This window comes from Callithrix jacchus, chromosome 2, assembly GCF_049354715.1.
Source record: "Callithrix jacchus isolate 240 chromosome 2, calJac240_pri, whole genome shotgun sequence".
In the NCBI taxonomy this organism is placed as follows: domain Eukaryota; kingdom Metazoa; phylum Chordata; class Mammalia; order Primates; family Cebidae; genus Callithrix; species Callithrix jacchus.
The window spans coordinates 188,314,475-188,329,542 of record NC_133503.1 but is presented as its reverse complement, the minus strand read 5'-3'; the positions used below and the strand labels follow the sequence as shown (position 1 = coordinate 188,329,542).

The window sequence follows — 15,068 nt, the reverse complement described above, 5'->3', positions numbered from 1 at the left end:
ATAATGACACTTACGACTATATTCTTGCATTATACAAAATGGAATTTTAGGAATATAGTCATATAGCAGCCACACAACTGTCAAATTCAATACATTCATTGTAAAAATATTATAACAGAGAAAATGATAAAGAATAAAACAAAATCCCAGAATTCTGCCATGTGAGATAACATTTTTGTTCCAATCTTTTTTCCACACATAGAATTGCTATAAACATGTTATACAACATGCTTATTTTTTTAAATGAAAAGATTATATAGTGCTGTCTCTTCCCTCCTATACAAGCATGAGTTTTACTTGTAGCAATGGATCTTATGTACTGGGTATAACAAATTATTTAAACTATTCCCCAATTCTTTTTTTTTTGAGACGGAGTCTCGTTCTGTCACCAGGCTAGAGCGCAATGGCGCAATCAGGATCTCGGCTCACTGCAACCTCCGCCTCCTTGGTTCAAGCAACTCTCCTGCCCCAGTTGCCCACGTGGCTGGGACTAGAGGCATGTGCCACCACACCCAGCTAATTTTTGTATTTTTAGTAGAGACGGGGTTTCACCACGTTGGCCAGGACAGTCTTGATCTCCTGACCTCCTGATCTGCCCACCTCGGCCTCCCAAAGTGCTGGGATCACAGGCATGACCCAATTCTTTTTCTTTTCTCTTGAGACATAGTCTCACTCTGTTGCCAGGGTAGAGTGCAGTGGCGCAATCTCAGTTCACTACAACCTCGGCCTCCCAGGTTCAAGCGATTCTCCTGCCTCAGCCTCCAAAGTAGCTGGAACTACAAGTGTGGGCCACCATGCCTGGGTGTTTTTTGTATTTTTAGTAGGGACAGGGTTTCACGATGTTGGCCAGGCTAGTCTCAATCTCTTGACCTCGTGATCCACACATCTCAGCCTCCCAAAGTGCTAGATTACAGGCATGAGCCACTGTGCCCAGCCTCTTTTTCTTATTTTTTATTTTTGAGATGGGATCTGGCTCTGTGGCTCAGGCTGGAGTGCAGTGACATAATCTCGGCTCACTGTAACCTCCAGCTTCCAGAAACAAGCCACCCTCCCACCTCAGCCTCCCAAGTAGCTGGGATCAAACATGTGTGCCACCACACCCAGTTAATTTTTGTATTTTTTTGTAGAGATGGGTTTTGCCATGTTTCCCAGGCTGGTCTTGAACTCCTCTGCTCAAGTGATCTGTCCCCCTCAGCTTCCCAAAGTGGTGGGATTACATGTGTGAGCCCACTGCACCCTGCCTATCCCCCAATTCTTGATTGTCATAAGTTTGGGAGGAGATATATTATATGTAGAAAGGAATATATTTTCCTTCTTCTTTCTCAAAAGTTACACTTTTTTTCTTTTTTGCTGCACTGCTTAGAATTTCCAGTACAAGTTTAAACCGTAATACATTAAATTTTGCTATTATTATAGCAAAAATGTCATGTTTGTGATGTTAATAAATGTCACTAAGTTTTCACTGATACACCTGCTAGAATAACACTAAAAGGTAATTGCAAATTAGATATTTAAGGATCTATAAATATCTTCTGTAAGTATAATGTATTAGCTAGAAGAAATGTGTTAGTTACGTTCATTATGTCAATTTCATGTATACACTTCTCTTCCCTTCTAGATGACTTACATATCCTTTTGTCATAAAACCAAATTTCAAATGCCAAAACCTATTACTTCAATTTAGCAATAAAAGCTAGCAATCACTGAAGGGAAGTCAAGTTCCCAAAGTTTACTTGAGCTGACAAAAAGGACAGAGAGTTCTTAAGTGGAAAATGATGAACACAGAGTGACACCACCAGAGTATCTGATTTCTCAGGGCCTTCCCAGGAGAAGGGTGCTGCCACCTCCAAGGGCTCCCTAGCGGCCAGAAAGTGAGCTCACAGGTGATGGGACCTGCAGTGACACTACCTCGTGGATAATCAGCCATCTTGTCTGAATTCTTTTATCACAATTATTGTTCCTTACTTCAAGAAAGAAACAAGAAATAAACAAAATAGGAAAAAACATGAAGACAAGTCTTTTTTTGCCCTGCTCCTCAAAAATGAGAATAACAATGTATTCTAAACATCATCTTTTCCACAAGGACAGTAATAAACAAATGGCGATAGAAGAAGGTTTGAGTAGTGAGAGGTCTAGAAGGCAAAATAAAATTAAAATTAAAACTTAGAAAAATACTTCATAAAACCCAACGGTTCAAGGCCAAATCCCATCCCTCCTCAGGCAGATGACAAAAGGTGCTGTCCGCGGGAGGCTTTTTGTTAACAGGTTAAAAGAAAGGAGACATGTTGCCAGGAACCACTCTGCATTATAAATGGCAGATTGTGTCATCTTTAATAGGGAGGCAGAGGGGAAAACAATCATGTATTATAGCCCAGTCTGTTTGGAATTTCATTTTCATTTATTAATTTAATTATTATTATTTTTTTTGAGACAGAGTTTCGCTCTTGTTGCCCAGGCTGGAGTGCGATGGCACAATCTTGGCTCACTGCAACTTCCACCTCCCGGGTTCAAGTGATTCTCCTGCCTCAGCCTCTCAAGTAGCTGAGACTACAGGCATGCGCCACCACACCCAGCTAATTTTGTATTTTCAGTAGAGATGGGATTTCTCCATGTTGGTCAGGGTGGTCTTGAACTCCCAACCTCAGGTGATCCTCCCGCCTCTGCCTCCCAAAGTGCTAGGATTTCAGGCATGAGCCACCGCACCCAGCCTGGAATTTCATTTTCAACTTAAGGAGACACATGTTAGCCATGGAGAAATGATGCGTGATTTATATCCATTTGTTAAATATACTTTGATTTCATTCCACAGGCAGTTCTAACAAATAATCTATGACAATGAAAGGAAATATGGAACAAGAGCTATTAGTCTTCCAGCTGCAGCCTACGAGGAGGAATCCGAGGTGCACTGAAAGCAGGTAGTACCTGCTTTAGTGTGTGGGATTCGGAGTTCGACTGTGTACGGATTCGGGCTCCATCAGGTACCAAGTAAAGTTGGGCTGGTCACTAACTTCTCTGAATGTTAGAATGGAGACAACCATACTTCCTACACTCAGGGGGCTGTTGAGAATGATTAGAAAGTTAACTCCACCAAAAGTCTGTAACAGTAAGTGCTGCTAAATGTCAGCTGCATTTGTGATGATTAGAATGATAATGACTCGATTCCAGGTGCATTGCACCTAACTGTTCTAATAAGGGCCCTGGGAAATGATTTAAGATCACAATGATGAAATTTCCTGACCACGCTCAGATCGGGTGGGGCTGTTCCTAACGATTGATAACCGGGCTTCTTAAATGCAGACACCTTGTAACAAAGCCCTTGCAAGAGACCGTGGCATGCCACAATGCAAAGTCAAGATGTCTACTGTTCATGCAACCAGAAACGGTTATCACAGGCCACGAGGACTGGATGATACCTTAACAGTGAGACAGCCAAATGCTTAGGCAGATAAAATGGGGTCCCTGGAGAATCTTGGATTGTCCCAAGAGTGTTTGCATCAGATGCTTTTGTGTTGATGAGGAAACCTGCCCAGGACTTGCCTGGGCAAGCCCACAGTGGACTGGAGCCTGACAAGTGCGGGGCGGGGCGGGGCGGGGAGTTGGGGGGGGCACAGGGAAGTCTTCCTCTCCTGTAGCGACCTGGGACTCGGCCTAACATGTGCACTGGGGGAAGTGGGTGGGACCATGGGGGTCTTCTTCTCCTGTAGGGACCTGGGACTCAGCCTAACATGCTCACTGGGGGAAGTGGGTAGGGCCACGGGGTAGAGACCCCTGCTCTCTTCCGCTCCTGTAGTGACCTGGCAATCAGTCTGTGAGGTGGCGGCTGATTAGCAGGAACCCCTCTTGCTTTGCTGAGAGTTTTTCTTTTTTTCCTTTCACTCAATAAAACCCTGATCTACTCATCATTCAATGTGTACGCGTGCCTATGTTTTCCTGGTCCTGTGACAAGAACCCAAGTTTTAGCTGAATTAAGAAGCAAAATTCTACAACAGTCACCTGGGTGAATGGTTGGCAGATTTGTTTTTAGCTACAGAATCTGTTTTTCAAAGAAATCTTACTTGTAAGCCCCAAAATAGAGGATTTGCTGGCTCCAGAGTGAAGCCCATGATCTGGGGGGGTTTTAGGAGTGAAGGGTACACTTTCTGAATACACTGTCCCAAGTCAGCCGCCCATCTGCCTTGAATGACACAGAGGCTCACTCAACTTCCAAAGAAAGCAGATTCCTCAAATCCCTTTCTGCCTGGAAGGCAGTATTTATTATGTTTGGAACAAGAAGAAAATACCTATTCTCACCCACTGGTCCTAATGTAATTACTTCTATTTCTATTTTAAAAACTATTTTGAAACAGAAAATGAAATCTGTCACTCTTAATAGGGAAAAAGTTTAAAAGTAACTTACAATAACTTCCCTAAAGGATTCCTGGTCACTGATTGTCTTGTCTTCTACACATCCAGACTGATTCAAGTAGTGGTAGTTTTCCGGCGTAGATAAATAAAATTCTTCTACAGAAAGACAAAGAAAAATACAACGTCACAGTTGTCCAGGACAAGATGAAATTCAGAGTTTTCACTCTGATTTTTTAAGAGAGAGAGAGAGAGGAGAGGGAGAGAGAGATAGAGAGAGAGAGAGAGAGAGAGAGAGAGAGAGAGAGAGAGAGAGAGAGTGTGTGTGTGTGTGTGTGTATTTCTCTGCTCCTAACAGTCCCCCATAAAGATAATAAAGTTCTTTCTTAATTATCATCTTGGGAAAATAGAAAACAATTAGTGAAACTAAATGAGATGATTAAAAAATGTTACTGAAAGGACAACTGATGAGGATCCTGTTTTATTGTCTTCTCTTAAAAATCTTTTTTTTTCTTCTTTTTTGAGATGGAGCCTAGCTCTGTCACCCAGGCTGGAGGGCAGTGGTGTAATCTCAGCTCGCTGCAACTTCTGCCTCCCAGGTTCAAGTGATTCTCCTGCCTCAGCCTCCTGAGTAGCTGGGATTATGGGTGCATGCCACCACACCTGGCTAATTTTGTGGTTTTAGCAGAGATGGGTTTTGACCATGTTGGCCAGGCTGGTCTCAAACTCCTGACCTCTAGCGATCCATCTGCCTTGGCTTCTCAAAATACTGGGATTACAGGTGTAAGGCACCACACCCGCCCAAAAATCAACTATTTATAAATTAACTTTATTCAGGGCAGTTGAAAAGTAAAACCAGCTGTGTAATACGTTATATATTTTCCATAAACGTCCTTTACATTAAAAATGTACCAAGACTCAAAAAAAAAAAAAAATCAAAAATTCAAGGTTTCTCTATTCATAAATTTCTCCTCTATTATTTCTCTCGCCTGTAAATCCAGCATCTTTTCGGTGTTTGCATAATGTAAATTTCATGGCTACTGGTGGAATGTCAGCATTAAAACAGATGTCTTCTCATTGACTGACATCTATTTCAATGGAAGGTGAGCTGCTAGTCCACCTTACCGGGCTGCCGTCACTGACTCACCTCTTTCTTCATGTCCCAGCCCTGCCAGCAGTGCATAAAATATGTGATAATTCCTTTCCCCGGGATTTTGCCTTACTACTCGGTTCTGTGAAGATAAATCAGATTTATATTCAGAGATGTTTCCTCTGCTTAATTCACAGTAACCAATAATTTCTGAAAATTGTTATTATGAAAGAAAATGTGGATTACATCAAGTTTACTTACTTTTTCTAATAAATCTTCATGTGAAAAGCAAGGGCAAGTCAAGGAACAAAACAAAGCTAGGCCATGCTCAACTACTCTTTCATTTTCTATCCTTCGCTACCCTGATAATTACAGCTCCCTGTTCCTTTGACACAGAAACTTCCAGTGCCAACAGACAAGCAAACGAAACATAGATGATTTCATCTAAATCCAATTCTAGGCCTGACACATGACATTCTGTCAGGTACCGCACTAACTGACATAGTCGATTTCAAACAAATATCTAATGTTTAATGATGAATTCAATGTTTCAGATTATAGAAATTATATCAGAGATTTACAAAACAAAGATGGTTCTTTATTTCACAGAATAATTTTTTTTTTTTAAGACGGAGTCTTGCTCTGCCACCGAGGCAGGAGTGCAATGACGCTATCTCCACTCACTGCAACCTCTGCCCCTCCAGGTTCAAGCAATTCTCCCTCGGCCTCCTAAGTAGCTGGGATTACAGGCACATGCCACCACACCTAGCTAATTTTTGTGTTTTTGGTAGAGACGGGGCTTCACCATGTTGGCTGGGCTGGCTTTGAACTCCTGACCTCAAGTGATATGACTGCCTCGGCTTCCCACAGTGCTGGGATTACAGGTGTGAGTCACGGCGCCCAGCCACACGGAATAATCTTAACAAATTATTTTATTTTATTTTTTTAAGAGACAGAGCCTTGCTGAGTTGCTCGGGCTGGCCTCTAACTCCTGGGCTCAAGCAATCCTTCTGCCTCAGCCTACCAAGTCGCTGGAACTATAGGCATATGCACCACGTCCAGCTCATAAAAAAATTAATAGGTCAAGAATACTAACATCAGAGCAGTAACTAACTGCTCTAATTCACTAGAGAACTACAGAAAGAAATGTTTCACATTCTTTTCCTTCTAATCAGAACAGTTTCCACTTAGAGAGTCAAATACTACAGATAAAAAATAAATGAAAGAGGATACAATCTACAATTCTCCCGCCCTGAATATTTCCTTTCTGACAGATGTTCAGCTGAACAAACTTCCCAAAGCGACTAGAGTTGTTGTTGTATACGGTCTTCGCGTTGCCGAAAGCTTCCATGATGGGGCTGCGGAGACAGGGAGGGCAAGAGAGGGTTAATAAGGACGGGCCTGAAGAGGGCAGTGGCACTTCTCACAAATGTCAAAATATACAACTGCAAGAAAAATCTGAAGCCCAAAGACTGAGGGTGACAATGCTTATTTCCAGAAGAGCCAGATTTTCAAGACCAGATAAAACCCTTGTTAAAATGGGTTTATCTGCATATTCATCGTAGTGAGCACAGCTGTGCTGGCAATGGATGCAACACAGTTAATGGGACCGCAGTGGCTCGTTCCTGCGTGCCTGAGTGTGGCCTTACATGTGCATTCCAGGGACTGCACAGAAAAAGCCCCCACCCCAATTCTAGAAACTGACGAAGTTCCAGTCTTGGAAATTTCACCTATTTGTTGCTATGTGCCAGGGACAGCTCATCTAATTTCTTCGGGTCTTTTCCAAGTGTAAGATGGAATCTGACTAGATCAGCGACCGGCTAACTTTTTCTGGAAAGGATCAGACAGTAAGTGTTTTAGGCTTTGCAGACCGTGGGGTCTCTGTTGCAACTACTTAGCTCTGCCTCTATAGCCTAAAAGCAGTTGTAAACACTACTCATGAGTTTGGCTGGATTCCAATACAAATTTATTTATAAAAACAGATTACGGGAGGGAGATGAGGAGGTTCTGGAGACAGATGGCAGCAATGCTTGCACAAACATGTGAATGTACTTAATGCCAATGCTGCCGCACTGTACACTGGAAAACAGTTAATACGCATTTGGCACTAGGTATATTTTACCACGATTTTTAAAAATTGAGTGTTTACATGCTAAAAAACAAAAAAATAACAACAGGCTGTAGGAGATAGGCATGAGGCTGTGGTTTGCCGATCCCTGGACAAATCTCTAAATAATAGGATGTATGAAGTCCCCACCAGTTCTAAAGTCTTATAAGGCACAAACCATCCATCAGGCAATTACATTTTTTTTTTGAGACAAGAGTTTCGCTCTTGTTGCCCAGGCTGGAATGCAATGGCATGATCTTGGCTCACTGAAACCTCCGCCTCCTGGATACAAGTAATTCTCTGCCTCAGCCTCCCGAGTAGCTGGGACTACAGGCATTCGCCATCACACCCATCTAATTTTATATGTTTAATAGAGACGAGGTTTCTCCACGTTGGTCAGGCTGGTGTTGAACTCCTGACTGCTGGTGATCCACCCGCCTCAGCTTCCCAAAGTACTGGGATTACAGATGTGAGCCACCAGGCCCAGCTGCAATTACATATTTTATACAACAACTCGGGTGACACCTAGCCCTCTTTCAAAGTTCTGAGTCTCCCTGTTACAGAATGTATCACTGATCTGCAAGAGGCCTGTTCTGCTCATGTTAAGTCTCCAGATGGTGGATGCTGAAGTGAACCCTGCTCGTCTCCAGACTAAGCCCCCTTTTCACGGTGGCTGGGGGTGGACATTTCTGCTGCTGACCAGGCCTCCAGAAAGCTAGTCAGCTGTATTCTTCTCCGTAAACTCCAACACAAGTGCCTTATCTGACTCAGGAGCTTCAAAAACACATGGAGCTAGCATCAAAGGCTCTTGGACAGGACGGAGGCTGCGGACAGCTCTTGGGTGCCACTCAGTCCCCATGAGACCTGGCCTGATGATGAAGGGGCAGGAGACGGAAGGAGCTGTTGTTGGGGTGAACAGATACTCCTATGTGTATGGCAAGACCTTTCCTTAAGGAATTGTAAAACTGAAGTCAAGAAAAAGAGAAACTAGACCAGCTAATTTTAACTCTTCCTTAAATAGGCCATACCATAAGGAAATGAATCCTATCTGTTGGAAACGAGAAAATCGATAAAGCAATACCTGCTTTCAAGAATCGCCCGTTCCACACAGGACGTCTTCTCCTTTAAGGACAATTCCAGAGACTGCTGACTAATGACAGACAGGAACTTGAGGATCAATTTTGTGCTTTCGGTTTTACCTGCCCCACTTTCACCACTGAAAGACAAAATGCAAAGTTTGTGCTTCTAAGTAGAATTAAAACAAAACACCACCAAACCAGCTTTGGTCAATGGCATTCTAAGTACTTAACAATGGTTTAAAGGTGGGAGAAGGGAGATCAAAATGCCTGTTTCCAAAGAGCTGAGTTAGAAGGAAGCTGAGTCCTTTCTCCTGCTGGCCACACTGTCTCTGGCCCTGCACATCCCTCTTCTGGCAAATGAGGCAAACAGAACTACCTTTTACTAAGGAAAGGTCAAAAGACAGATGGTGCCTTACAGGGAAGGTGCACTCTGTGAGAGGGACCTTCATTTCGTTCACTAGTTCATCCCAAACACATCCACCATGTAAATGTCTGGTTAATTGCATGAGCTCACTAACGCGATCTTTCTGGGAAACTTGAAGCAGGTACATGTGCATAAAAATGCAATCATTCATGAATATGACTGAGGGGACAGGCGATGAACCTGCAGGTACACAACCCCCAGTAAATCATGTTATTCCCACAATAGTCCCATGAGGAAAGCATGGCTGAGTATCCAAGTTGGACTGTGAACACCAGTTCTGCCTGATCCAAAGTCCTGCCGAGGTCACGTGTTACAGTGATAGTTAAGGAAAAGTGAACAAAATATCCAGAGGGAAGGGAGGCAAAGGATGGAAGTAAGGATGCATTATGCCTTAAAAGACCGGCAAACATCAGTCAGGCCAAGAGAGCACAGAAGCCACAGAAGCTGGGAAAGATTCTTAAGGGAGAATGAGACCCAGACTTTGTTAGGTCAGCTGGGCTGAGACGAAAGGCAGCAGAGGAGAGGAACTAAGGTTGAGATGGATGCTTCAGAGGCAAATGCAGGAGGCGGAGGGGGCGATGACCTCATCAAGGTCACCTGTAAAAAAAACGCATCTCTGGGGGAAGCTTTAGAAGGACTGAAGGGTGCCCCAGGAGACCGGCTGCTGCTATTGTCTAAGCCTGTGGTGGCCGGGTCCCAAACATGGCTAAGCAAGCTGGAGATGGAGAGGAAGATACGGACATGAGAGAGACCTGAAATGAGAAACCCCATCTCCTTTGCATATGGTACCATGCTTGGTACTGTGCAGAGAAGAGAAGCAGCAAAGAGGCTGGGAACTTTCGAGAAAAGTTAAGCCAAAGGGATAACCAAGAGCACACCCATACAAACGCCATCAGGCGGTAGCACGCTGACAACCGCTGAATGGTGGGATGGGCAGATGAGCCCCTTTTGCGTTCTAAAGAGAAGTCCTGTAGAGTACCAAGAGCTGGGACGTTATCAGGAAAGAGGAATTTTGCTAAGAACGTGAATTAATTGCACATAATAAAAGAGAAAAAATGATGCAGAGATAATACCGACACGCCAGACTGGGTACAGGGGTCCCAGGATGGCCACTGGTCTAGGCCGACCAATCCCTTCACCTGCTCTGCTAGCAACAGGCCTGGGCATGGCCAGTGACACGATTCCACAAAGACTTAACGTCGTAATGTCAAGGGTGCTGTGGGCTCCTAGGGGAGGTTTGCAGGTGCGCATGCACACACACACTCACACGCACGCGCGCGCGCGTGCGCACACACACACACACACACACACACACCCCAGGGCAGAAATATCTCTTTGCAGCAGACAACAAAGACCTGAGAATCTAAACCTGTCTTGAAATCCTAAAGCAAAAAGCCAAGAAAATCAGAGGCAAGCCCAGCGGGAAGGGCTGAATGCACACCCCTGAAACTGACCTGCCTCGTGCAGTCTGAAATAATAAAAGGCGGCATAAGTTAGGCCACCTTTAGCTGGGGTTTCCCTTACCAGCCTCCAGAATCTTCCCGGTAGGCAGCTTAGCAGACACTGAGTTAGCAGTACCCGCGAGGCCCAATGCCTGGCAAGCAGAGGCATTCAACAATGCAGTGACTAACAGAAACCGAGAGAGACTGTTTCAAGGAACCATTTAAATAACCTTCCATATTTAAAACATCTATATTGATGTGGCAGCTATGGGTGGCTGAATTATTAAAACACAAACTAGAGGGCTACGTTGTCTAGTGAAAATGATGAGGCAGAAACAGTGTTACGTGTTCCTCAACCTACCTGTTCATCCTTGGGCACACAGAAGCAGAGAACATTTAGACTCACTTGTAGTAAAAACAGCAGGCAGAGGCTGAGCACAGTGGCTCACACCTGCAATCCCAGCACTTTAGGAGGCTGAGAAGGGTGGATCACCTGAGGTCAGGAGTTCAAGACCAACCTGACCAACATAGAGAAACCCGTCTCTACTAAAAATACAAAATTAACCGGGCATGGTGGTGCACGCCTGTAATCACAGTTACTTAGGAGGCTGAGGCAGGAGAATTGCTTGAACCCACGAGGTGGAGGTTGCGGTGGGCCAAGATCACGCCACTGCACTCCAGCCTGGGCAACAAGAACAAAACTCTGTCTCAAAAAAAAAACAAATAGAAATTGAAAAAAAAAATGGCAGGCAGTGAGTAACAAGGAGACCAAGTGTAGCCAGTTAAACAACTGAGCCAAAGGGTATCAGCCACTTCTATGCCTGGGAGCTAAAAACCCCCTTCATGGTTCTCTGGGCCTCATCTTCCACTTGCCACCTAAGTGTCCTCACAGATGGCACATCTCCCAAGCAAAGAAGCCTCAAGAGTAGACTCAAGTCCCTCCCCTACCCGCCAGGGGCTGCGACAGGAACAAGAAACCGACCATCCCTGTGTTACACCGCTGACATTTCAGGCTACCCTGGCTCACTGAACACAGCCACAGAGAAGATACTCTTCAAACTCTATAGCAGAGACTTGGTCAAGGAAAGAAAACCCAGGATCCCTGTATTATAAAGATGGACTTCAAGCAGAGTGTATGACACACTGAGAAAAAATGTGGCTGGAGATGGACTGAGTCATGGATATCAATCTCTTATACAGGTACAAGATCTCTTATCTGAAATGCTTGGGGCCAGAAGTATTTCTGACTCCAAATTTTGGATTTTGAGAATATCTGCATTATACCAGTTGAGTAACCCTAAATCTGAATATGAAATCTGAAATGGTCAAGAATCTGAAACTTTTTTTTAGCGCTAACATGACATTCAATGGAAATGCTCTTTGGGGTTCTTTGGGGCAGATTTTCAAATGAGGGATGATCAACCAGTATAATGCAAATATTCCAAAATCCGAAAAATTTTGAAAAAACCTGGAAGCTGAAATCTGCCTAGCCCAGAGCATTTTGAATAAGGGCTACTCAAGCTGTGTAAGTAAAACTTTAAAACGCCCTCAGATTTGTAGCTCTACGCTGGTGGTTCTCAACCCTGTCTGCTCATTAGAATCACCTAATAAGACCCTTGTCCAAACCTATAGGTGTAGAACTCTGTCATCTGTACTTAAAAAAATTTTTTTTGGCCAGGCACAGTGGCTCACATCTGTAATCCCACCACTTTGGGAGGCCAAGGCAGGCAGATCACTTGAGGTCAGGAGTTTGAGACCAGCCTGCCCAACATGGCGAAACCCTGTCTCTACTAAAAACACAAAAATTAGCCAGGTGTGGTAACGGGCACCTGTAGTCCCAGCTACTCAGGAAGCTAAGGCAGGAGAATTGCTTGAATCCAGGAGGAGGAGGTTGCAGTGAGCCTAGATTGCACCACTGCACTCTAGCCTGGGTGACAGAGCGAGACCCTGCCTTAAAAAAAAAAAAAAAAATTTTTTTTTTTTTTAATGTTTCTACTATGAAGCCAAGGTGAAGAACTGCTCCTCTGAAAAGTGGCCTCACACAATTCAGATAGGACTCTACTAGGAGATAAGTGTTGACTACTCATATATCAAGCTGTGGAGGTATTTTATAAACAACAGGACAAAGAAAAAATATAATTAAATAATTCACAAACTGCTAAAACCCAGAAATACGCCAGATGTCCCTAGATACTAATGTCAAGGTCACAGACTCTGCACGTAGTACGCTGCTGTCTAACCGCCTCTTCCTCCTCCCGTGAACTTCCGCCTGGTCCTCACCAGCCCAAGGCAATTCCAGTTCTATGCTTTGTGCCAGCAGGTCGGCCGGCCAACACAAACACAGGCTTTGGCAAAAACGTGTTCATTCATATCAACCAAAAGGAGCTTATAATGTTTTTCTTTAAAAAAAACTTTCTAACTATAATAATGAAAATGGAAAAGAAAAGTAACCTAAAGCACTGACGTGGGGCCTCACAGGCTGTATTAAAAATTGTGAGACATTTTGTAGGCACAATGGAAAGTCACAAGACAGTTCCTAAGCAGGAGAGTGTGATGATCAGATTTGAGGTTCTCAAAGAATTGTTCTTTTTATTTATTTATTTATTTATTTTTAAGGTCCTGGCTCCCAAATATTTTATTTTTTTGAGACTTTTTTTTTTTGAGTCTTGCTCTGTCTCCCACGCTGGAGTGCGATGGTGCCATCTTGGCTCACTGCAACCTCTGCCTCCCTGGGTTCCAGCAATTCTCCTGCCCCAGCCTCCGGAGTAGCTGGGATGACAGCCATGCCACCACGCCCGGCTGATTTCTGTATTTTTAGTCAAGACAGCCTGTTCACCATGTTGACCAGGCTGGTCTCGAACTCCTGACCTCAGGCTCCTCCTCTTCAGTTCAAGCTATTCTCCTGCCTCAGCCTCCTGAGTAGCTAGAATTACAGACGTGCACCACCCCGATCTCATCTTGATTGTACTCCCATGATTCCCAAATGTTGTGGGAGGGGCCCAGTGGGGGATGACTGAATCATGGGGATGGTTTCCCCCATGCTGTTCTCATGGTAGTAAGCAGGTCTCATGAGAGCTAATGGTTTTATCAGGGGTTTCTGCCTTTGTGTCTTCCTCAATCTCTTTGCCTGCTGCCATCCATGTAAGATGTGACTTGCTCCTCCTTGCCTTCCACCATGATTGTGAGGCTTCCCCAGCCATGTGGAACTGTAAATACAATTAAACCTCTTTATTGCTGGGCGTGGTAGCTCATGCCTGTAATCCCAGCACTTTGGGAGGCCAAGGCAAGCAGATCACGAGGTCAGGAGATTGAGACTGGCCTGACCAACATGGTGAAACCCCATCTCTACTAAAAATATAAAAATTAGCCAGGTGTGGTGGTGCGCACCTGTAATTCCTGCTGCTCAGGAGGCTGAGGCAGGAGGCTTGCTTGAACCCGAGAAGCGGAGATTGCAGTGAGCTGAGATTGTGCCACTGCACTCCAGCCTGGGCAACAGAGCGAGACTCCATCTCAAAACAAAACCAAAACAAAAACCCCAAAAACTCTTTCTTTTGTACACTGCTTAGTCTCGGGTATGTCTTTATCAGCAGTGTGAAAACGGACTCACACACCGTAATAAACTAAACCCTGTCTGCCCTCTACCTTGTATGGAAAAACTAGAGTGAATGTCAAACGTCCTAGAGATCAACCAAAGCCAAACACTGATGTTATTAGATGGAAAAAAACTCTCAAGTGAGTTTTAAATTTACACACACACACACACACACACACACACACACACACACACACACACTCAAAGCTGTAATAGCATTAACATTCATTTAAACCTACACAAAAATGGCAAAATTAAAACTAGACCTCAAGAAAGGCAACAACTCTGAAAATGAGATGAAAGAAAGAGGCTTGAACTGGAAGCCTAGACACCTGGCAGTGCCACCAAGTAGCCGAGGAGCCTATCCAATCGACGTGCACTTATAAATCAAGAAAAAACGGATCTATGAAGTTCTGTATAGTTCAAACAGGCTTCTTTTCTGATTATAAAGGTACAAGCATGAGAATGTTTTTAAAGTAGTAAAACACTTTATCCACCAGGGGGCAGCTTATGCCCAAGGAAATCTAAACAGGGCTCCTGTGCCCAGCAACTCCTATTTTTATATTCTATTTTCTCTTAATTCCCACAGCTTCAACCCTGACTTTATAAAACTGCTGAAGAGAGCTATTAAAACCGAAACACATTTTAATGAGAAAGCTATTTTTAAAGTCTCTGTTTCCTGAATTAATTTAGATAAATACAGTTACTCTGTTCACATCAGCATTGCATAATTGGAGCCTTCTGTTTGGGATCCACGCGCCTTCCCCCCTTATTTTTAAATGCCATGAAAATGCCAGCCTCCTTCCATTTTACTACACACACACATATATATGCACAATGGCTGCGTTTGGTGTTTCATTTTCTTCTTTAGCGGCTGTCTAGCAAATGATATCTTAGTTACGCTCATTTTTTCCACTGAATGTAATAAATACAAGCAATTATCAATGGCAAATAGTTAAGGATCTAAGTGTGGACACCGATTTGATCTTTTAC

The 15,068-nt window shown here is 43.8% G+C and overlaps 1 protein-coding gene across 1 annotated transcript in view; it reads right to left on the bottom strand.

Annotated features, from left to right (window-relative positions):
• MYO10 (myosin X) overlaps positions 1-15,068 on the bottom strand; it is a 272,061-nt gene that overhangs the window by 118,902 nt on the left and 138,091 nt on the right. Inside the window, exons 5-9 of the mRNA XM_017969978.4 lie at positions 8,620-8,754; positions 6,665-6,789; positions 5,693-5,706; positions 5,489-5,573; positions 4,397-4,500 (exon numbers count right to left, since the gene is read on the bottom strand). Coding sequence (XP_017825467.1) covers positions 4,397-4,500; positions 5,489-5,573; positions 5,693-5,706; positions 6,665-6,789; positions 8,620-8,754 — 463 coding nt within the window. The remainder of the gene's footprint in view (positions 1-4,396; positions 4,501-5,488; positions 5,574-5,692; positions 5,707-6,664; positions 6,790-8,619; positions 8,755-15,068) is intronic.